At 49.2% G+C, this 22,500-nt stretch overlaps 1 protein-coding gene across 2 annotated transcripts in view; it reads left to right on the forward strand.

Annotated features, from left to right (window-relative positions):
- fcho1 (FCH and mu domain containing endocytic adaptor 1) overlaps positions 1-22,500 on the forward strand; it is a 49,311-nt gene that overhangs the window by 25,801 nt on the left and 1,010 nt on the right. Inside the window, exons 8-26 of one of the 2 annotated variants that reach the window (XM_061237936.1) lie at positions 606-704; positions 2,342-2,438; positions 3,219-3,336; positions 3,740-3,764; positions 7,434-7,491; positions 10,315-10,496; positions 11,293-11,317; positions 11,709-11,771; positions 13,989-14,040; positions 14,539-14,618; positions 14,818-15,576; positions 16,080-16,186; positions 17,767-17,896; positions 18,105-18,219; positions 18,898-19,053; positions 19,468-19,600; positions 20,564-20,760; positions 20,963-21,024; positions 22,258-22,425. In XM_061237936.1, the coding sequence (XP_061093920.1) occupies positions 606-704; positions 2,342-2,438; positions 3,219-3,336; positions 3,740-3,764; positions 7,434-7,491; positions 10,315-10,496; positions 11,293-11,317; positions 11,709-11,771; positions 13,989-14,040; positions 14,539-14,618; positions 14,818-15,576; positions 16,080-16,186; positions 17,767-17,896; positions 18,105-18,219; positions 18,898-19,053; positions 19,468-19,600; positions 20,564-20,760; positions 20,963-21,024; positions 22,258-22,425 (2,626 nt within the window). The remainder of the gene's footprint in view (positions 1-605; positions 705-2,341; positions 2,439-3,218; positions 3,337-3,739; positions 3,765-7,433; positions 7,492-10,314; positions 10,497-11,292; positions 11,318-11,708; positions 11,772-13,988; positions 14,041-14,538; positions 14,619-14,817; positions 15,577-16,079; positions 16,187-17,766; positions 17,897-18,104; positions 18,220-18,897; positions 19,054-19,467; positions 19,601-20,563; positions 20,761-20,962; positions 21,025-22,257; positions 22,426-22,500) is intronic. The other variant, XM_061237937.1, reaches the window with a different exon arrangement.

Genomic DNA, 22,500 nt, shown 5'->3' on the forward strand with positions numbered 1-22,500 from the left:
GAGTCCACACTGCAACTATAACGACAATGACAGTGATGAACGATATTGTTGGGATCATTTTCTGAGTGATGGTATCCAGCTGCATGAACGATAAAACACTGACAGCCAATCAAAATCCAACCCAATATACATGGGGTCTCGTTCAAACTGGCGGGTGACATAGCTGAGTGATGGTTTAAAGAACGTTATCATTCATCAGTGTGGATGCTCACATCGTCATCGTTATACTTATTGTTGTAGTTATAGTTCTCGGTGTGGACGGGGCTTCAAACTGTTTGTGTGTTCTACATCCCAACATCCTGTGCGGTTAGTGTGTGGATGGCTGTTCAGGTAGTGTTGAGTGGTGACTGTTGGGCCCTGTATTGAGTATGTTAAATGGTAACCAGGAGCAGTATCACTGACTGCGGGCTAAAGTTCCTCTAAATAAGCTTAACTTTACGAACACAACAATTGCGTCTCGTGGTTACCTTTCATTTCCTTGGAAGCCCTGCATCAAAGCAAATAAACGGGGAACTTGCAACTGATTTTTCCGCGTCATGCTGTCGAAACAGGAAGTGTGTTTTGATTGTGTTTCACTTGTGACTGTTGTGTTGGCACGTGTGCAGAAGTTCCAGGACATTGAGGAGACTCACCTGCGGCAGATGAAGCAGCTGATCAAGGCCTACTCGCACTCCATAGAGGACACCCACGTGCAGGTTGGACAGGTATGTGCACATAGAGGACCTATGCACTCAGGTGAGAACACACACACACTCAGGTGAGACAGGCGTGTGTCAGTAGTGACAAACCCTGGTCATAAGCTGGTCTAGCTGGGCATGAGCTGGTCAACCAGCATGGCAAAGCTGGTCATAAGCTGGTCTAGCTGGGTATGAGCTGGTCAACCAGTATGGCAAAGCTGGTCATAAGCTGGTCTCGCTGGGCATGAGCTGGTCAACCTGTATGGCAAAGCTGGTCATAAGCTGGTCTGGCTGGGTATGAGCTGGTCAACCAGCATGGCAAAGCTGGTCATAAGCTGGTCTAACTGGGTGCTGGTAGCTTGTCTGTTTCAAAACATAGCTTGAGGCTCTCAAACCATCAAGCTGGGAGCTGGTCTGAACTGGTTAACCAGCTAAACCATGTTTGAGTATGGAGCTGGTCTGAACCGGTCGGTCAACCAGCTACCAGCTGTTTCAAAACCTAGCTTGAGCAGTTCTTTTCGGCCGGGGATCTCTTTTTCCTGCCGTACGCTAGCGTTACGCGGTCGTACGCCCGGCCCTACCCAGAAGCCCTTGCCCGCGGGGCGTGCGCTCTGTGGCCCTGTGGTTGGAGTGGCGGCGGTGCGCTGGGTGATGTGGCGCTTCGCAGAAGCGATAATGAAGGCACTTAGCGCCGCCGTTACCGCCGAGGCGATAATGGACAAGCTGTGATAACGGCCTACAGCACTGAGAACAGAGAGAGAAAATGAACTCTCTTAGGCGCTCTTTTCATTTTAATACCGCGCTCCCTGTGAAAATCTACTCAATTTCCCCCCTCGGTGATAGTCATAGCGAGACACTGAATGCAGGGGAAGTCGAAGCGGGGGATTGTTGAAGGGGAACGCTGTAGAGTGAATGTACTGTTTGTTTTGTGAGTGTGTGTTTATGGGTGAAAAGGGGACTTTTGATGGGGTTTTTTCACCGTGTAAAGTGGGAAATGGTGATTCATAGCTGTGCATATGCGTAGAGTAACACAAGCTGTCTTAGACATTTCAGTAATGACTATCATCATGGCTTAATGTTGTTTGATCCTCCTCTCTCCCTCTCTCTCTCTGGCTCTTATTCACTGTCTGTCCATCTGTCTCTCTGTTTCTCTCTTTATTTATCTGGACAATAAAAACTAGCAATTTCAAAACCTATAAAAAATAGTGTTGGGAGCTGGGGGTGTGAAGCCTCAGGCTATTTTACATTATAGTACATTACAGTTATTTAGCTGACACTTTTATCCAAAGTGACTTGCAGTTGATTAGACTAGACAGGGGGCAATCCCACCTGCAGCAATTGTGGGTTTAAGGGCCTCGCTCAACAGCCCAACAGCTGCACTGATCTTACTGTGGTTACAGCTGCACTGATCTTATTGTGGCTATGCCAGGGCTTGGAATCCATGTTATGTAGGTTTGTGGTTAATGACATACCCACTTTCAGTCAGGAGGAGTTCTGTGTGAGGTGGACTATGCAGGGCTGACTATTTTTAACTTCTGGTTCTTACCTGACAATGCTGCAACTATATTTACTCTTGTGAACAAGAGAGTGCGTGTGATGAACAGAATTACGTGAAAAATGCATAAAGGACCTTTGTAAATGTCAAACCTCTCTCTCCCCCGCAGGTGCACGAGGAGTTTAAGCAGAACGTGGAGAACATCGGGATCGAGAACCTCATCCAGAAGTTTGCTGAGCTGAAGGGCACGGGCAAGGACAGGCCAGGTACATAGCCCTGAGGGGGTGGTCACGTGCTCACATCTCTGCCCTGCGATTGGCTCGCAGCGTTTATCCTCAGTGACACCCACTATGATAGCCATCGTTATCAGTCATGGTTATTTTTAAAGATAGCCCAGGGGGAGATGGGAAGGAGGTTTGCTGTGCTTGTTGGGGGTGCATTTGTACCGCAAAGTCCGTAAGTATTTGGACAGCGGTGCAATTTATTTTCTTTTGGCGCGTTGGATTTGAAATGAAACAATGAATATGTGGTTGAACTTTCACCTTTAATTTGAGGGCATTTGCATCCATATCAGGGGGCCAAAAGTAATTGGACAGTTGGCTTCTCAGCTGTTTCTGATTAGTTGGGAGTATTCAATTGCTTCCTTATTGACAGCTTTCTTATACATGTAGTATCTAGTCTTGATTCTAGGCTTTTGATTGCCTTTGGAGTCCTTTGTTGCTAATGCTGCCTGTAAAGGAAGCCATTATGAGGCTGAGAAGTAAGAAAAAAACAATCAGAGACGTCGGCCAAACAGTAGGCTTTCCAAAATAAACTGTTTGGAACATCATTAAGGAGAAAGAGCACTGGAGAGCTTCAAATACAATGTGCTGGGGTACAGAGCCAAAAGAACAGAAATTGTACCTCTGTCCAAATACTTACGGACTGCACTGTATACAGTATGTGTGTGATGTGCGTGTATGTTGGGACAGGTCTGTGATTGTAGTTGTTGTAGTGAGGATGTTGTTGTTGTGGGGCTTCGGTAAAGTGCCGGCTCTGTGCTGCAGCTCTGGTGGGCTTCGAGGGGCACAGCTCCGCCCTGGTGCCCGACACGGGGAAGAGGAGCCGGGGGAAGGCCTTCCGTCTGCCTGGCCTGGGCAAGAAGGACAAGGAGCCCGGCTCCACGTGAGTGCGCCGCTAATGCTACACGCGTGCGTATGTGCATAAACACACACTCCACGTGAGTGAGCCCTAATGCTACACGCGTGTGTATGTGCATAAACACACACTCCACGTGAGTGAGCCCTAATGCTACACGCGTGTGTATGTGCATAAACACACACTCCACGTGAGTGAGCCGCTTCCACTACACGCGTGTACATGCATAAACACAGAAACACATGCACACACACACACACTTGCACAAACATAAAGTAAACACACATATGCACTCATGCAAACACACACACACACACACACTCACACAGAAACACATGCACACACACACACCCTCAGTGGCAGTTTAATTTTGTTAGCCATATGTCTCTGTACCCTCTGTGCTCATCTCAGTTTCTGTTTGTGGTTTCAGGGATTCAGCTGTGCCAGAGACTCTGGTGAGTACCCACAGACCTCACCCGCACACCCTCCCCCCACACACACACACACACACACACACACACACACACCTTACCCATACACCCTCTTGACAAACACACTCAAACAGGGCAGTGCTGACCTACTTCTGCCCCCGCCCTGCGTGAGTGAGTGTGTGAGCTCATGAGTGTGTAAGTGCGAGTGAAGAGGGCAAGAGAGTGAGTGAATGAAGAAGTGTGTGCCAGTGCGTGCCATGCCAACAGCAGTCCCATTTTAGCCCTGGCCCTTCATGCACCTGGCCCTTCAGAGTGATTGGGAGAGGGATCCCACTTGGGTGTTAACGTGTGTTTGTGTGTGTGTGGGGACTGTGTGTGTGTTAGGTGTGTGTGTGTGTGTCTGGGGACTGTGTGTGTGTGTGTGTGTGTGAGGTGTGTGTGTGTGTGTGTGTGTGTGTGTGTGGCGGGGGACGGGACTGTGTGTGTGTCTCTGTGGGGACTGTATGTGTGTGCGTCCATCGCATCTCTTGTGTCGCCCTGCCAACCTGCTGACGGACAGGAGCCAGGCATCTGTCCCACCTATTTTTAGGCTTCCCAGAACCCCCCGGGTGTACAGGGGTGGGTTTGGACCGGTCTCCAGTCAACAGGCTTTTAATAGACCTGCCTCTGACAGGAGCTGGGTGACCATAGGGCTCCTCACTGTCAGATATGACCCACTTCATTCTGCTAAATACAGACTAGCGTAGAGGCTAGTGCACATCAACCTACACCTTCAGAAGTAAAGGTACATCAAATTGTGCCTGTGCCTGAAAAGGTACATCAAATTGTACCCAGCAATATGTTATTAACTTGTACCTTTGCTTGGAAAATGTACTCATTTGTACCCAAGAGAGCATTATTGTGCTTTCAGGGACAGGTACATTTGGGGAAACTTGATCCCTGAAGTACAAAAAATGTACCCCCACTGTCACTTTATTTCTGAGAGTGTGGTGTAAGTGCTAGCCACCATAACACAGTCAAATACATTCTGTATTTGAAATAATTATGTCACAAATTTCTCCAGCTCGGCTGAAAGGGAGTAGAGGTGGCTGGTTTCATTGTTTTTGAAATGCCGGTTAGATGCCAGTAAAATGAGATGATGTCAGCACTCTTGCAGGTCCCTGAAAATGTTAAGTAAAACATTCCTAAGTAAATATATACAGTCAAGTTAAATCTGGTTTCTAATTATTGGTGAGAACAGAGCTTCTATTAAAATGGTCTGTAATCGGTGGAAATGTTACTGGCATCTAAAGGGTATGCAATATCCCTTTGACCAAATGCTGGTCACAAATTACTACAAAATCATACACACTCCCCATTGTGCCATGGCCTGTTTCATTCATGATCTATACGCTGAAGTTGAATCACCCCCAGGTGAGCCTAAACATTCTGTAGTAGCGATTCTGCTTTTTTTTTGGCACCGCACTGCACATTTACCTTTATAGTGCCGCATAAATATCCCTGAGAGCCTGCTACTTTTTATCGCCCCAAATATTTATCAAGTGGACAGGCTAACCGAAGCCTGTCAGGCTAAATCAGGGGAGAGAGTGATGTTTCTTTCCCGGCCGTTATCCACCGACGCTAGCAGGGACAGCGCTACGCCCGTAAGGCAGCCCAGGTGTGTCGTGTTTGCTCGCTGTTTAATCACTCCAGCTATAAAGCTGTAGGACTGGCTGCCTAATCGTCTGTGGTAATGCTGTACCAGACACTTTATTCCACACACTTCATTCCGCACGCGCTCCGGAATGTGCAGGCAGATGGAGCTGTGTACAGAGCGCGTGTGCGTTCATATATTACTGTCCGTGTCACGTGCCTCTGTTTACTACCCTGTTCATATATTACTGTCCCAGTCATGAGCCTCTGGTTACTACCCTGTTCATATATTACTGTCCCAGTCATGAGCCTCTGGTTACTACCCTGTTCATATATTACTGTCCCAGTCATGAGCCTCTGGTTACTACCCTGTTCATATATTACTGTCCCTGTCATGAGCCTCTGGTTACTACCCTGTTCATATATTACTGTCCCAGTCATGAGCCTCTGGTTACTACCCTGTTCATATATTACTGTCCCAGTCATGAGCCTCTGGTTACTATCCTGTTCATATATTACTGTCCCAGTCATGAGCCTCTGGTTACTACCCTGTTCATGTATTACTGTCCCAGTCATGTGCCTCTGGTTACTACCGTGTTCATATATTACTGTCTGAGTCATGTGCCTCTGTTTACTACCCTGTTCATATATTACTGTCCGAGTCATGTGCCTCTGGTTACTATCCTGTTCATATATTACTGTCCCAGTCACAAGCCTCTGGTTACTATCCTGTTAGATCTTATCGCTTCCTTGCTGGGGCTGCCGCCATGTTATGAATCTCTTTACCACTGTGTGGTTTAGAAAGGTATCTTTGGCAGCACTACGCGGCCTGTAGCGTAGTGGTTAAGGTACATGACTGGGACACGCAAGGTCGGTGGTTCGATCCCCGGTGTAGCCACAATAAGATCCGCACAGCCGTTAGGCCCTTGAGCAAGGCCCTTAACCCTGCATTGCTACAGGGGAGGATTGTCTCCTGCTTGGTCTAATCAACTGTACGTCGCTCTCGATAAGAGCGTCTGCCAAATGCCAATAATGTAATGTATCTTCTGGTGCAGCCTGTAGCCTAGTGATTATGGTTTCTGACTGGAACCCAGAAGGTTGGTGTTTCAAGCCCCGGTGTGGTCATGATAAGATCCATACAGCTATTGGGCCCTTGAGCAAGGCCCTTAACCCTGCATTGCTCCGGGGGGGAGCTTAGTCTAGTCAACTGTAAGTCGCTTTGGATAAAGGCTTCAGTTAAATAACAAATTACTTGGTTTAGTTTAGTATCTAGTCTCAGTATGAAAGGTACTTCAGATTTTCACTAGGCAAAGCACATTTTTGAGACCCTACAGCACTGTTCAGCAACAGTGTCTGATTTAGGAGGTGCCTTAGACAGTACTAGCATGGCCACGTGTACAGTTACTGCTATTATACTGATATGTTTGCTCAAACGCGGATGCTCTGCCTCGGCTGTTTCGGTTTTAAATACCATATACCGGGCTAACCGCGCTAGCTTATCTCCCTCCCCGTGAAATTACTGTGCTGCGCCTGTTAGCTTCTCAGAGCCGTGACAGTTTAAAGATAAACAGTGAATGTATTATCATTCCTGTCATTCAAGATCTAATCTCGTATGCTCTGCTTCAGTTTATTTCGTACACAATGGGAAAATAACATGGAGATATGATTGTGTTTGATGGCAGTGAGTGGCATGGTAGTCCATGCAGAATATTATTTTCTATTATTTATTTATTATTTTCAGTTCATCCCGTTTAATTTGTATTATAAAACGGGTTGTTTCGATCCTGGAGGCTGATTGGCTGAGATCGCATTCTAATTGTGAATCCAAAACAATTGTTGAACTGGTGACGGCATACTACGGAGGATTTTCACCTTGAAAATATTCTAAATCAAACCTGCTCAGTCTTTATTATGATACCCTGGCAACCTATGCCTGTGTTGACTTCCGCTGTTTTGGTTTTGTTGTCACTGCTAGAACTGTTTGAGATGAAAGCAACTAATACCATCTTCCTTCTTCTCTCTCTCTCTCTCTCTCTCTCTCTCTCCTCTCTCTCTCTGCAGAACTCTCCGGAAGTGGACGAGGAGGGTTTCGTAATTCGAGCTGACGTCACTGAGAACGATATCCTTCACTGCGTCCGGTCTGCCGGCGACATGAATACAGGGCTATATTCATATATACATGTGTGCAGAGATTATGATTCTGGCTGAAGCTCTCTGACACAAGAGATCAGTAGGAGGGAAGAATATGAATATACAGCGCTCATTAATCGATACAATTTAGCGGACGAATCGCTTGGCACAGACAGACACGCGCAGTCACACTCGCACTCACACTCGCACTCACAAACACACGCACACACTCACACTCACAAACACACGCACACACACTCGCACTCACGAACACATGCACACACTCGCACTCACAAACACACCCAGTCACACTCGCACTCACAAACACACGCAGTCACACGCACTCACAAACACACGCAGACACACTCACACTCACAAATACACGCACCCACTCGCACTCACAAACACACGCACACACTCACAAACACACGCACACACTCGCACTCACAAACACACGCACACACTCACAAACACACGCACACACTCGCACTCACAAACACACGCACACACTCGCACTCACAAACACACGCAGACACTCGCACTCACAAACACACGCAGACACTCGCACTCACAAACACACGCGGACACAATCACACTCACAAACACACACACACACTCGCACTCACAAACACGCGCAGTCACACACGCACTCACAAACACACGCACACACAAACACACTCCCACTCACAAACACACGCACACACTCGCACTCACAAACACACGCACACACTCGCACTCACAAACACACGGACACACTCGCACTCACAAACACACGCACACACTCACACTCACAAACACACTCGCACTCACAAACACACTCGCACTCACAAACACACGCACACACTCGCACTCACAAACACACGCACACACTCGCACTCACAAACACACGCAGACACACTCGCACACACTCGCACTCACAAACACACGCAGACACACTCGCACTCACAAACACACTCGCACTCACAAACACACGCACACACTCGCACTCACAAACACACGCAGACGCACTCACAAACACACGCACTCACAAACACACGCAGTCACACTCACAAACACACGCAGTCACACTCACACTCACAAACACACGCAGTCACACTCGCAGTCACACTCGCACTCACAAACACACGCAGACACAAACACACACGCACGCGTGGGGAAAGCAATAACAGGAAAGGCATGGCGATGAGACGGAGCTGCCGGCTGTCGGTGCGGCTGAGAGACGCGGCGTACGCGCGCTGCACAGGAAGCGCTGCGGTCGGCAGGAGGCTCTCGCTCCCCTCGCGCGCGGGAGCCACTTTCCGCCTCCGCCGCGAGCAGGCCCTGAAGACCCGCGCGTGCAGACCAACTGCCGGTACTGCCCAGGAAACGCAGCCCGCCCGTCTGCACATTCTGATATGAAACCGATGAATCCTAATGTCAGCCTTCGTTTGTTGTAAGGACGGCAAGTATTTCAACCTGGTTTAAATCAATACATCGGTTATTTGGTTCTTTCTTTTTAGTACGAGTGCATTGCATTTTGCTCAGCAGACGCTTTTATCGAAAAGGAACATACAAAACCGCAAAACCGTGCATATCGAGGTCCCGCAACAAACAACCGAACACGTCAGATAAGGTACAGTTCATATATGATTGGTTGTAAGGCCATGAACATATGTACACAAGGTAGATAGGCCAAGCCTGTAACTACCATACCAAAACAACTACGACTTGAGGAGCGAGTGCCGAGACAAATATAAACTCAAAAGTCCTAGATTAAAGTATAAAATACAAAGGGCTAAAGATAGACCGGTGGAAAAACAAGTGAGAATAGATTAAGTGACTCCCTCAAAGGAGTTCAGGTACAGCGTGTTCCTTCTCGCGTGATGTGAAAGCTCTTGGCCGGTGAAGCACTCTTAAATCACACCTGCGCTCATCTCCTGGCTCAGCGTCTTTCACAGAACCTCGCCGATGACCTCGCGCGCTTTGCGTCAGAGCACGGACACGACGCCGCGGGTTCTGCCGGCGTAGAACCCCGCTCAGGAAGCGGAGATTTACATCCCAGCAGTCAGGCTCGCTGCGGGGATTTAGAAATGGAGCGCGCTCCGTCATTGTCGGTGATTCGCGTTCCCTCGCTTTACACCGGGGATCTCGGTCTGCGGTCCTGCCGAGCCGAACATCTGCTGTTTACTCTCTGTCGTCAGCCCGTCCGACCAATTACGTCCCGCCTTTCCCCCTCTGTGATTACGCTGATGTGGAGTGACTGCCGATTGGCCGGGAGAGATTTCTGCCACCTGCCCGTGCTCTACACCAGGGGAATGAAGGGCGGGGGGAGAGAGAGTTTGGAGTTTTTTTGGAAGGAAGGAAGAAGTTTGAGGAACCCTGGCGTGTACATGCTCTGTGAGGGTTCTGTGTGGATTCTGTAAGGGTTTAGTGAGGGTCCTCTAAGGATTCCGTGAGGGTTCTGTAAGGATTCTGTAGGCATTCTGTAAGGGGTCTTTAGGGGCTCTGAGGATTTTGTAGGGGTTCTAAGGGTTCAATGAGGGTGCTGTAAGGATTCTAAGGGTTCTATGAGGATTCTGTAAGGGTTTGGTAAGGATTCTGTGAGGATTCTGTAAGGGTTTGGCAAGGGTTTTGTGAGGGTTCTGTAAGGGTTCGGTAAGGGGTCTGTAGGGGTTCTGTGAGGGTGCTGTAAGGATTCTGAGAGTTCTGTGTTCTGAGGGTTCTGTGAGGATTCTGTAAGGGTGCTGTAAGGGTTCTGTGAGGGTTCTGTGAGGGTTCTGTACTGGTTCTCTCGGGGTTCTGCAGCCTGCTCCTTGACTGCGCGCCTCCGTACGCTCCTCTCTGGACAAAGAGAACAACTTCTACTCCAGCGACTCGGACTTTGACGACGACGAGCCCAAGAAGTTCCGCATCCAGATCCGCCCCGTGGGCAGCGGGGGGCGGGGGAGCTCGGCCGCCAACGAGCTGGAGCTGCGGGCCACCGTGGGGGCTCTGACCCTGCCCCCCAACAGAGGGGTACGGCGGGGGTCGGGCGGGGGTCGGGCGGGGCTCGGAGTGGGGCTGCAGACGGAACGCGGGCCAGTATCCGGGCGGAGTCTTTAGGCTTCAACACTGAAAGATACACAAATTATATAAACATCACAATTTTTCTTGGAATACAACACGTAATGATCCGATATAGTAGGAAGCAGTTGATAGCCTTTGTAACACGGTCGAGATACGACACACGCATACAGCCAAACTGAGCTCGAGAGTGCAGTGTGCTGACATCACGGTTGAGGAAAAGGAAGTTAAGGAAAAAGGGCGCTGGAGCGAGCGATGAGGTCGATTCAGAAACGTAAACAACCGTGTTGGCAGTGTCGCTAGAGAGAAAACCACTGTATTAAAATAAGTAAGACATTTGAAATAAAGTATTTTGCAGTGATTTATAACTGGATCGATTCTGGATGAATGCATTGTTACACCCCTTGTATTCTGCTTATTTTATTTATTTATTTTATTTACTGACCTGCATTGAGAAATGTTGCAGACACACAGGGCACGCTCTCGATCTAGCTCCCAATTACTGGCATTGGTTTAATCTCCAAAAAGCATTCTCTTGGTCCGATAAAGTTGCAAAGAGAGCGGCTGTCCTGAATTCATTGCGTTCATTCCATTACTTAAATTAGTTGTGAGGAATTCGGCCAGGATTTCAGTGTGCCACGTTTGTTTTCTCCACTGATGTGTTTGAAAGGGTATTTTACTGGGCCTGCGTAAAGGCAGGAGTTCTGTGGGTGAAATGTGACGTTCTCTCCTCTCCTGGTCTCCACAGGTCTCTATGAAGAGGAACCTCTCCCGTAAGTAGGGCCTGGTTTTAATCTGCGTTGTGCTCAGTCTGCTCTGATAGTGACCCTGGTGACTGGCTGTTATGTCTGGGCTGGTGTTCTGAGGCAGATGTTCCAGCTGTCTGAATCTGTCCATTAGACAGTGTGTTTGACCTCTGAGTGCTCCAGTGTTCTGTATTTTCTGGCTAGTGCCTGTATCGTTGTCTGGGTAAGGAGCCTTTCACTAGGGCCAGGTGTGTGCTGGGGGGGAGAGTCTGCAAGCACTGATATCACCCTCTTTTCTCTCCTCTCCTCTCCCCTCTCTCTCTATCTCCTCTTCTCTCTCTCTTCTCTTTCTCCCCTCCCTCTCTCCTCTCCTCTTCTCTCTCTCCTCCTCTCTCTCTCTTTCCTACCCGTGTCTTAGGGAACTCTAGCTGCACAACCGGAGCACGCTCAGAAGGCGAGGGGGACAGCGCCACCCGCAGGGGTGAGTTAAAACTGCGTGGTGCAGGTCACAGCAGACAGCTGTTAGCATGTTCAGAGCCTCTCTAAGCAGCACGTCCACCTCTAGAGGAGCAGACCTGCCACTTCCTGCTGCGCCATGGCCCTTTAATGCAGGCTGTCTCAGAATAACTCCTCTCTTATTAGAGTACAGAGTGTAAACAGGCCTGAGGAAGCTCACAGCTCTACTGCTCTACAGTCAGCTGTTGCTTAACCCTTTATTTGGAATGTTTTTCCAGAATTCCAAGTCAGTGTTCTAGAACTTTATTGTTTTCAGTTACCAGTAGTAATTGTGACATCAGCATTAGAATGTTCAGTCAAGAACATTCTAATCAAGTTTATGACCTCACTCCTTAAAGGCTTCATTATTGGGTTTGATGGCCCTGGGAGTTGCTGTTTTGCTGGAATAAACAGTGTAGGTGCCCAAAGATAATTACATCACGTTTTCAAGCACACCTCCACTAATGCATATGATTAAAGGTTAAAGAAAACAATTCGACCTTGGTAATTGGCTAACCAATTAAACGATCAATGTGGGGAATTAAGTATCTATTACGTATGCAAATGCTAAACAGTGAGAGATGACAAATTTAGTCACAATTTATCACCGTGACCAAAAGCGTAGTTCAGCTTGCATGCTTGCTTGAAACAGTAGGCCATTGATTTAGAGATTAATGTGTGGGAAACAGGGTTGGCAAAATGGCAGTTCGCAAGGCTATAAAAATAGGAAGACCCTGCCGTGAAACCTGCAGTATTTTAGTGTTCTGCACTGTCCCAGTTTCAGGAGGGGACTGAAGGGGACTCTGTTTTTGTCCCACCCTCGAACAGCATTTCTGGCCTGCAGTCGTTTCTGGCCGTTCCTACCCACAGTATTTAGGTCTCGCACTTCTAGGCTATTGATTTCTTTCTCCTGCCAAATCCTCCTGCTAACACTGCCAGAGTTTGACAGTGTAAACACTGTCCAGAAAATAAACACTACCCTCAGTTATATAGAGCCTAAAAAAATGACCCAGTATCAAATTAATCTAAATTGACATCGCACTCAAGTTTCTTCTGAAGTAATGGAATCGTTTTTCTTAGTGTGTACGTGCTAGCGTGCAAGCAGAGCTGATATGAACACAGTCCATGTAGAACAAGCAGGAAATGGTCCTCCCTACAAGACAATCAAACATTGGCCAGAGCTTGCCATGCAGTTATTGTTGGGGTGTATTGTGTTGTTATTGGCCGTGACCTTCTTATAATCCGTCTGGGCCAATCAGAACAGAATGTGCTGAGACAGCGTTGGTTAAAACATGCCCCTTTAGTGATGGCTAGAAAGAGCGCTTTGAACTCACCTGCAGTATGTCAGTGGGCACCTAACAGGTGACTATCACCTACAACCGAGAACTTTCCCCCGAGGAAATCTATTGAAAACTCAGCAGATGACATCCTCTGTATTTCAGGAATGTGTCTTTTCCAGATTAATTAGGAAGTACAGATTATTTTGTCCTGAATGTCTGAACCAAAGGCAGAAGATGTGATTGGTCATAAGCACACATTCTACACATTCTATATCTAGAGCCTGTGCTGTCTGACAGCTGATAGGACGGAATGTTCTGCAGTAACTGCAAACACTGGACATGTATTTTTCAAGGCCTGAAAATTCCCTGCTTCTGGATTATACTGGAAACGTTACTGAAAAATTATATGTGGGAAATTTAGATTCTGCACAGGGCGGCACGGATGGTGCAGTGGGTAGCACTGCTGCCTCACAGCAAGGAGGTCCTGGGTTCGAATCCCCGTCGGCCGGGGCCTCTCTGTGCGGTGTTTGCATGTTCTCCCCGTGTCTGCGTGGGTTTCCTCCGGGTACTCCGGTTTCCTCCCACAGTCCAAAGACATGCAGGTTAGGCTGATTGGAGAGTCTAAATTGCCCATAGGTATGATGGTGTGTGTGCCCTGCGATGGACTGGCGACCTGTCCAGGGTGTATTCCTGCCTTTCGCCCAATGTATGCTGGGATAGGCTCCAGCCCCCCTGTGACCCTGATCAGGATAAGCGGGTTTGGATAATGAATGAATGAGATTTTGCACAGCCTAGCAGTGTAGTTGATTCTGAAATTGACCTGGCTGTTGGCAGGCATGGTAAAGCATTGGTGATTGTAAGTACTGAAGCACTGTTTAGCTTTTTGAGAAAGTGGCCCTTATGAATGCATGTTTCTGCTGCAGAGGGTGAACAGAACCGACCGCGAAGTTCAACCACCTGCCCCGACCGTGACAGGTAAAGCAGCCTCTGGGCTCCTGCGGGTGGACCGTAAACATAAACCACACATAAACCAGTAATGAACAGAACAGGACCAGAAATACTCATTGCTCAATTGGATTTTGTCAGTGCAATCAGGTACTGAATTGAAAAATACCCATAATGTTCTGTGGTGGTTTTTCAGTCAGTGGCTTGAACTGAATTTAATTACATTTGTTCAATTTACTTCATTGAAATTGGAAATAACTTAATTTAACTGTGTGAGAATTGCCGCACTGCAAATTCTCCAGATTTGGTCATTAATAGGACCACGGTATCCTCTCTCCGAACCATGTTCCAGGTTAGATTTGGTCATTAACAGGGCCGCTGTATTCTCTGTCCCAGGTTAGATTTGGTCATTAACAGGGCCGCTGTATTCTCTGTCCCAGGTTAGATTTGGTCATTAACAGGGCCGCTGTATTCTCTGTCCCAGGTTAGATTTGGTCATTAACAGGGCCGCTGTATTCTCTGTTGCAGGTTGAGCTCCACAGCATTGGGTTCAGAGGCACTTTTCGGGCCCCCGCTGGAGTCCACTTTTAATTCCAGCGGCTTGGCCGGTAGGGAACGGCTTGAAAGGGTTTTTGGGGGAAGGAAGTTGTTCTGCTGTCCTAAAAATGTCATAAAAGCAGTCGCTCTGATTTATGAGGCCCAGAAACTGGGTCTCAGACTGTCTGTGCAGAGGAAGGAGGGAAAGTTGTTTACAGAGAGGGAGAGACGTGAAGTCTGGATTAAACGATCCTGTTTTTCTCCTCACAGATCCCTCCTTCTCCTCAGAGTCCTCCTCCCCCGAGAACGTGGAGGACTCGGGTCTGGACTCTCCTTCCCATCAGCCCCTGGGGCCCTCTCCGGAGCCAGCCAGCTGGGCGGCATGGCCGGCGGCAGCACCACAGAAGAAGAGCGCAGCCCCCCACGGGAGGACCCCGGACCCCTTCCTCTCGGCCTTCCCCGACCCCCCCGCGCCCTGCGACCCAGCATGCGCCTGGACCCCGGACGCCGCGGTCAGCATGCCCAAGTTCGGGCCCCCACAGCCCCCTCCGGAGCTGGACCCCACGGTGTGGAGCTGCAGACACATCCCCCCCGAGGACCCCTTCCTGGCCGCCTTCGAGAGGCCCGGGCCCTGGGCTCCTCCACCGCCCTCCAGGTCCCGGGACCGAGAGCCCCGCCCTTCCTCCTCCTCGTCCTCCTCCTCGGGCGCTCACACGGACAGAGACCCCGGCGCCCCTGTCCTGGAGTCTCCGGAGGACCCCTTCTCCATCACCATGATTGGCAGCCCCACACACCAGGCCGCCCAATCCGGCTGGAGTTTCCCGCCCTCGGGCTCCGCCCCCCAGCCCAGGAGGGAGCGGGTGCACCGGGGGTCCGTGCGGAACCCCTTCAGCGAGGGGGCGGCGGGGGGGCAGGACCAGGACGGGAAGGAGAGGGGTCCAGAGGAAGAGCCAGTCCAAAATGGGCTGCCACCCCCACGATGCTCTGAGCGACAGGACAACCCGAGCATACGGCCCTACCACTGCACAGGTGCACAGGACTGAGCCAATATATACAAAACCTATGTACATACATGCACACATACATGTGTGCTTGTGTCTTTTTTTAAACATTCAGGTCCATTTTATTTCAGTTCAACCAATTCAGGAAACAGACTGAATTGAGTGTTCTAGAACTCAGAACTTTAATTTACCAGTTGTGATTGTTACATCAGCATTAGAATGTTCAAATTCTAAGTCAGTGTTCTGGATCTCTATTGCTTTTAGTTGTCAGTAGTGATTGTGACATCAGCTTTAGAATGTTCAAATTCGAAGTCAGTGTTCTGGATCTCTATTGCTTTTAGTTGCCAGTAGTAATTGTGACATCAGCTTTAGAATGTTCAAATTCGAAGTCAGCGTTCTGGATCTCTATTGCTTTAAGTTGCCAGTAGTGATTGTGACATCAGCTTTAGAATATTTAGTGAAGAAGATACTTGTGACCTCACACCTTAAAGGGTCAGTGGAACTGACTCCACTTGTGGTGCCTTGTTGCAGTGACCCCCCCTCCCTCCCAGCGTGGGAGCACAGAGCTGGTAGGGCTGGCCCCTCCCAGACCCGCCCGGGCAGCCCGGACCCCGGGGCCCCTGAACGGCACTGAAAGGGTAGGCCCCTCAGATAAACTGCATACACGCCCTCTCTCTCACACAAACACGCACCCTCTTTCTCTCACACGCACATACATACCCTCTCTCACACACACAAACACTCACATATGCGTGCACACACACACACACACACACACACATAACAAGCACCCTCTCTCTCACACACCCACACACACACACCTGTTCCAAATACATTTCATACACACCGTTTCTCACACACAGACCTCTGTTCAACCACATTGCACAAACATACTGCCAGCGTTTTGAAATGCATTGACTGCGTGTTCATTATGTTTGTTTGGGAAAATGTGTCATTCAGCTACATGGTAATTTGGGTGGATTAGCCTAGATAATGATAGATTTCGAGCTGTAGGAGGCGTATAGGCCTGTAAACCTCGTTGGGAAAAGCTAGCAGATACAGTTTTCATTTTTAGATGCGTGGATGTGAGCGAGCATTCGCTAACTTGCTTGCTCCTTTCTAAAGACTGTAGTTAGCCAGCTAGTACAAAGGGCGGTGGAGTTCAGTGAAACGGGTGGACTGATGGCTCGTACGCACTAGCTGCTTGATGTAGCCACAGTCATTTCACAGCTACACTGTGTGCGGAGCTGCCAGTGCTTCTCACACTCCTCAGTGTGTGGAATCTGCATTCCACCCACCATCCCCTCAAGTGTTTGTTTCAGGTCGTGGGTCAAGGGAAGTGTGTAGAGAGTTTGAGTTAAACACACTGGAGCAGGTCCACAGACCGCCCTCTCTCTCCTCCACAGCAGCTGGGTAACAGCCCTGCTGTTACATCACCGCCGTCCTGAAAAGATAGGTCACCTGACCTCTGACTCGTACAGCACTGAAGCTTTAAAAACACTGCTCTAGTGTCTCATACAGTATAACGGCAACAGTCAAAGCCCAGGAGCTGAAGGCACTGGGTGCTGTTAGATCAGAAGGATTTGTTCGTGTAATATACTGAGGATATTGAACAGCTTGTTGACTGGTGTGTGAAATCCACTGAATGGGTTTCAAGGCTCTTGTGCTGGACGGGTTTTGTCAGTAAAATGGCACTCGAACCTTGAATGCTTGTTTTTATTCAGGCATATAACTGAGAGAGGCAGTGTGGAACCCACTGGGTGGCAGTGTAGTAGAGCAGTTTGACAGCTGGGCTGAGAAACTGAGAGGTTGCATGTTTTGTTCCCAGTTGGGGCACAGCAATTGCACTCTGGAGCGAGGTGCTTAACCTGGATTGCTTTAGCGGATATCCTGCTGTATTAGCTATTGAAGTGTTCTAGAACTGTTTTCTGTTACCAGGAGTGATTGTTACATCATCATTAGAATGTTCACCTGAGAACATTCTAATCACGCGATCTCACATCTTAAAGGGTCAACGGAACATAATCTATGGAGGAAGAGAAGAGTAATTTTAATGAAGATGTTTTTGAGTTGTCTGATACGTCTAAATGTTAAGTGCTTGACCATGAATGTCTTTTTATATGTGGCGTCACGGTTTATCCGGTGTTAGGACGTGAATGATGTTTGTGAAAATGGCCGCCTGTTTGTAACTGTGTCACCTCCCCCTCCTGTGTTTTAGTCCCGGTCTGTGTGCTCCTCTCCGTTCCCCGACCCCAGTCCTGGTTTTACCACCCCCTCCTCGTCCTCCTCCAGCCCCAGTGAGTGGGCCGGGCGGACCCCCACCCCACGGCCCCCCAGCCCCACCCGGGGTGGGTACCCCCTCACACACACACACACAAGCACACACACACACACATACACACACTGTAACTATCAATGTTCTTTCATCGCTGTTAAGTGTTTATATGTATTCAGAATGGAAGCAGTGTGTTTTGAGATATTGGCCCAGCCACGCCTCTTTTGATTGGTGTAGCCACGGCTCTTTTGATTGGTCTAGCCATGCCTCTCTTCCTCCAGCAGGCCTGTCTCGGGGGCCCAGCCCCCTCTCCCTCAGCGCCCAGGAGTCCTGGCCCGTGGCTGCAGCTCTAACGGAATACATCAACGCCTACTTCAAGGGCGGGGAGCAGAACCGGTCAGCACTGCCGCTAGCATTCAGTCAGCACTGCCGCTAGCATTACATTAGCATTCACTCAGCCCTACCCTTAGCATTCACTCAGCCCTACCCTTAGCATTCACTCAGCCCTGCCCTTAGCATTCACTCAGCCCTGCCCTTAGCATTCACTCGGCACTGCCGCTAGCATTATGTTAGCATTCACCAAGCACTGCCGCTAGCATTCACTCAGCCCTGCCCTTAGCATTTACTCAGCACTGCCGCTAGCATTCTGTTAGCTACACTCAGCATTCACTCAGCCCTGCCCTGAGCATTCACTCAGCACTGCCGCTAGCATTCTGTTAGCTACACTCAGCATTCACTCAGCCCTGCCCTGAGCATTCACTCAGCACTGCCGCTAGCATTCACCAAGCACTGACATTTAACATTCACTAAGAACTGCTATTCACATTCACTGAACACTGCTATTAACATTTAGAGAACATCACACCACACACTGACATCAGCTTTCAGTGCACCACTCGAGTCACTCGTTACCAGAGTTCAACAACGCCATTATATTCACCACACTGTACTAATTACTCTCCATGTCACACTGAACCTTTCTTTATTTGCCACCCTGTGCACTATTCTCATTATAATTCACCAATCAGCACATAGCACACCCTCACACAGTACTGTGATTGGCTCTCCCCTCAGCTGTCTGGTGAAGATCACAGGCGATGTCACCATGTCCTTCCCCGCGGGAATCACCCGCATCTTCACTGCCACGCCCAATACCCCTGTCCTCAGCTTCCGATTGGTCAACACGGCTCGAGTGGACCAGTTCTTGCCCAATCAAAAGCTGCTCTTCAGGTAGGCAGTCCACGCGCACATAAATTGATTGCCTCTTAAAATGTGTATGTGCCTCTTAGCCTGTGAGTTATTGTATGTATGTGTTGATCTGTGAGTTAATGTATACATGTTGATCTGAGTTATTGTATACATGTTGATCTGAGTTAATGTATACATGTTGATCTGATGTAAAGGAATACATGTTGATCTGTGTTATTGTATACATGTTGATCTGAGTTAATGTATACATGTTGATCCATGTTATTGTATACATGCTGATCTGTGTTATTGTATACATGTTGATCTGAGTTAATGTGTACATGTTGATCTGTGAGTTATTGTATACATGTTGATCTGAGAGTTGTTGTGTACATGTTGATCTGAGTTATTGTATACATGCATGTTCAGCTGTGAATTATTGTGCGTGTGTTTCAGTGACCCCTCTCAGAGTGACCCAGACTGCAGGGATTACTGGTTCAACATGCAGACTCTGACCACTCACCTGCAGAGAGAGGCCCAGCTCAACCCTCAGGCCTCGTACCACAACCTGACCGTGCTCAAGTACCAGGTCAGTCCGGCCGAGACGCTCACAGCCTCTCCTTCCTCCGATCATCTCTTCAGCCAGCCTCTGTGAAAGGGCTTCTGTGAGCGGTGCACGTATGCGGCCAGGGGCAGAACGCCACTGATTCAGTGCAGGTTCTCACTCACTCACTCATGAATGCGACACGAATGTCACACTTGAAATAGCCTGCTTTTCGATTGGAGTAATTCACAGTATAAGTGATCTTAAACCAGTGCGTGGTGGGGCTCAACGTATTTCAGTTTGTTTAGATTCTGTTGACATCACTACTGTTGTTTTGTCTTTTGTATTTGTGTGAGTTACGGTGATTAATTATGGTTCTCGTTCTGTCTCCCTCGCTTTCTTTCTCTTTCCCTCTCTCCTTTCTCCCTCGTTTTCTCTCTTGCTCTTTCTTTCTCTTCCCCTTGCTCACTCATCACCCTCTCCCTCTCTCCCCCTCCTCCTCCCTCGCTCTCGCTCCCGTCTCTCTCTTGTCTCTCTCTCTCTCTCACTCCCCCCCTTCTCTCTGTCTCTCTCTCCATCCACCTCTCTCCCCCTCCCTTGCTCCCCCCCTCTGTCTCTCTGTCTCTCTCTCTCACTCTCTGTCTCTCCCCCTCTCTCTGTCTCTCACTCTCTCTGTCTCTGTCTCTCTCTCTCTCTCTCTGTCTCTCTCTCTGTCTCTCCTCTCTCTCTCTCTCTGTCTCTCTCTCTCTCTCTGTCTCTCTCTCTCTCTCTCTCTGTCTCTCTCTCTGTCTCTCTCTCTCTCTCTCCCCCCTCTCTCTCTCTCTCCCCCTCTCTCTCCTCTCTCTCTCTCTCTGTCTCTCCTCTCTCTCTCCTCTCTCTCTCTCCTCTTTCTCTCCTCTCTCTCTCTCCCCCTCTCTCTCTCTCTCCTCTCTCTCTCCCCCTCTCTCTCTCTCTCTCTCTCTCCCCCCTCTCTCCCCCTCTCTCTCTCCCCCCTCTCCTCTCTCTCAGGTCTCGTCTCAGGACTCAGGCTGTGCTCCTGTGCTGTGCTCAGCGGAGTGTCAGCGTAGCGGGACCGTGACGCGGGTCTCTCTGGAGTACAGCCGCTCCCCCGCCGTGGCCCCGGGGGCCGATCTGAGCAACGTGCAGGTCCTGCTGCCCCTCCAGCCCTCGGCCACCGACCCCCAGTGCCAGCCCCCCGCGTCCTGGTGAGCAACTGCCAGGGGGAGGTGCTGTTTCTGTTAGTGTAGCTCTCATATGCACGTACCCCTAAATCCCTTTCGGTGTTTGCTAAAGTAAGTTTGCTAAAGTGTAATAATGTAAATCTGTGTGGGCTAAAGTAGTGCAGGCTTCACTGACTCTCTCTCTCTCCATCTCTCTCTCTCTCTCTCCCTCTCCCTCTCCCTGCAGGAATGCTGAGGAACGGCGGTTACTGTGGAAACTGCCCAACCTCTCGCCCACCAATGGCAAAGGTCAGTGCTCCAGTACCGTCCTATCAGCTGCCTGCCTTCTGTTCTGTCAGTCTGTCAGAATACCTTCCCATCATCCCTTTCAGCATACAGACTTACCCATCACCCCTTTCAGCTCAGATACAGACCTACCCATCACCCCTTTCAGCTCAAACACCCATAATCCCTTTCAGGCTACAGACAAACCCATAATCCCTTTCAGGCTACAGACAAACCTATAATCCCTTTCAGCCTACAGACATACCCATAATCCCTTTCAGGCTACAGACAAACCCATAATCCCTTTCAGCCTACTGACCTACCCATAATCCCTTTCAGCCTACAGACCTACCCATCACCCCTTTCAGCTCAAACACACACTTACCCATAATCCCTTTTGGCTCAAGACACAGACCTACCCATAATCCCGTTCAGATCAACCTTTGCCCCGGTTGAAATGACAGCCTCCCTTCCTGTTTCTTACCTTTTCATGCACAATTTCCCCCAGGGGTGTTATTATCTAAAATGGTGGGATTAGCATATGAATGGTACAGGTGTGCTGAGGTCTTGTTCCACAGTGATGGAGTCTGGATCTGATACATGTTTGCTGAGGGGGTGGGGTTGTGGTTGGGTTTTGGGGGAGGTTGCTGTGTTCAGGGTGACCGTGGGCTTTGCACGTCAGGTTTAAGACAGTAAAAGGCCTCGTTAAGTTTAAGAACCAGCTGATGTCACCTTGCTTAATTACCCAAATTGCTAGGTTGCTCTTTTGAAAGACGCTGTCATGGAAACCGGAGTCAGTGATGTGCAGGTGATGCCCCTGTTTTTCCAGCACCGGTACTGACAGGCTTCACTGTTCTGATATGGACGTGGAAATTAGTCACGTCTTACCAGTCTCATTACCTTATGGAACTGATGCGGATAATTCCAATTAACAGCCGGGATTGTGACATCAGCATTAGTGTTCAGTTAAGAACATTCTAATCACACATTTGTGACCTCACACAATAAAACTTTGAAGAATAGGCTTTTTGGAATAAGTGTTCTAGAACTCCATAGCTTTAGGTTACCAGTAGTGATTGTTACATCAGCATTAGAATGTTCAGTCAAGAACATTCTAAGCACACATCTCACACCTTAAAGGGCTATAGGGCTCAGAACGCTGTGGTAGTGTATGGATTTTGACTGTAGGGGACAGGTGTTGAACAGTAGGTCGGGCCGAGGCTGAGTCTGGTGATCACCCCTCCCTCCCTCCCTCAGGCTCGGGGACGCTGTGCGCCAGCTGGCAGTGTGTGGAGGCCCCCAGGGGCCCGGCCCCCAGCCTGGCCCTGCATTTTACGGGCTCCGGGGCAGCTCTGTCGGGCCTGGGCGTGGAGCTGGTGGGGGGGCGCTACCGCATGTCCCTGGTGAAGAAGAGGTTCACCACTGGTACGATTCCGCTGCTGTCAACACACTCCATCAACAGCTTAACTCTCCGATCTCTGCCCTCCTGTGAGGGTGGTC

The sequence above is a fragment of the Conger conger genome, chromosome 4 (genome assembly GCF_963514075.1).
Source record: "Conger conger chromosome 4, fConCon1.1, whole genome shotgun sequence".
NCBI classification, from domain to species: Eukaryota; Metazoa; Chordata; class Actinopteri; order Anguilliformes; family Congridae; genus Conger; species Conger conger.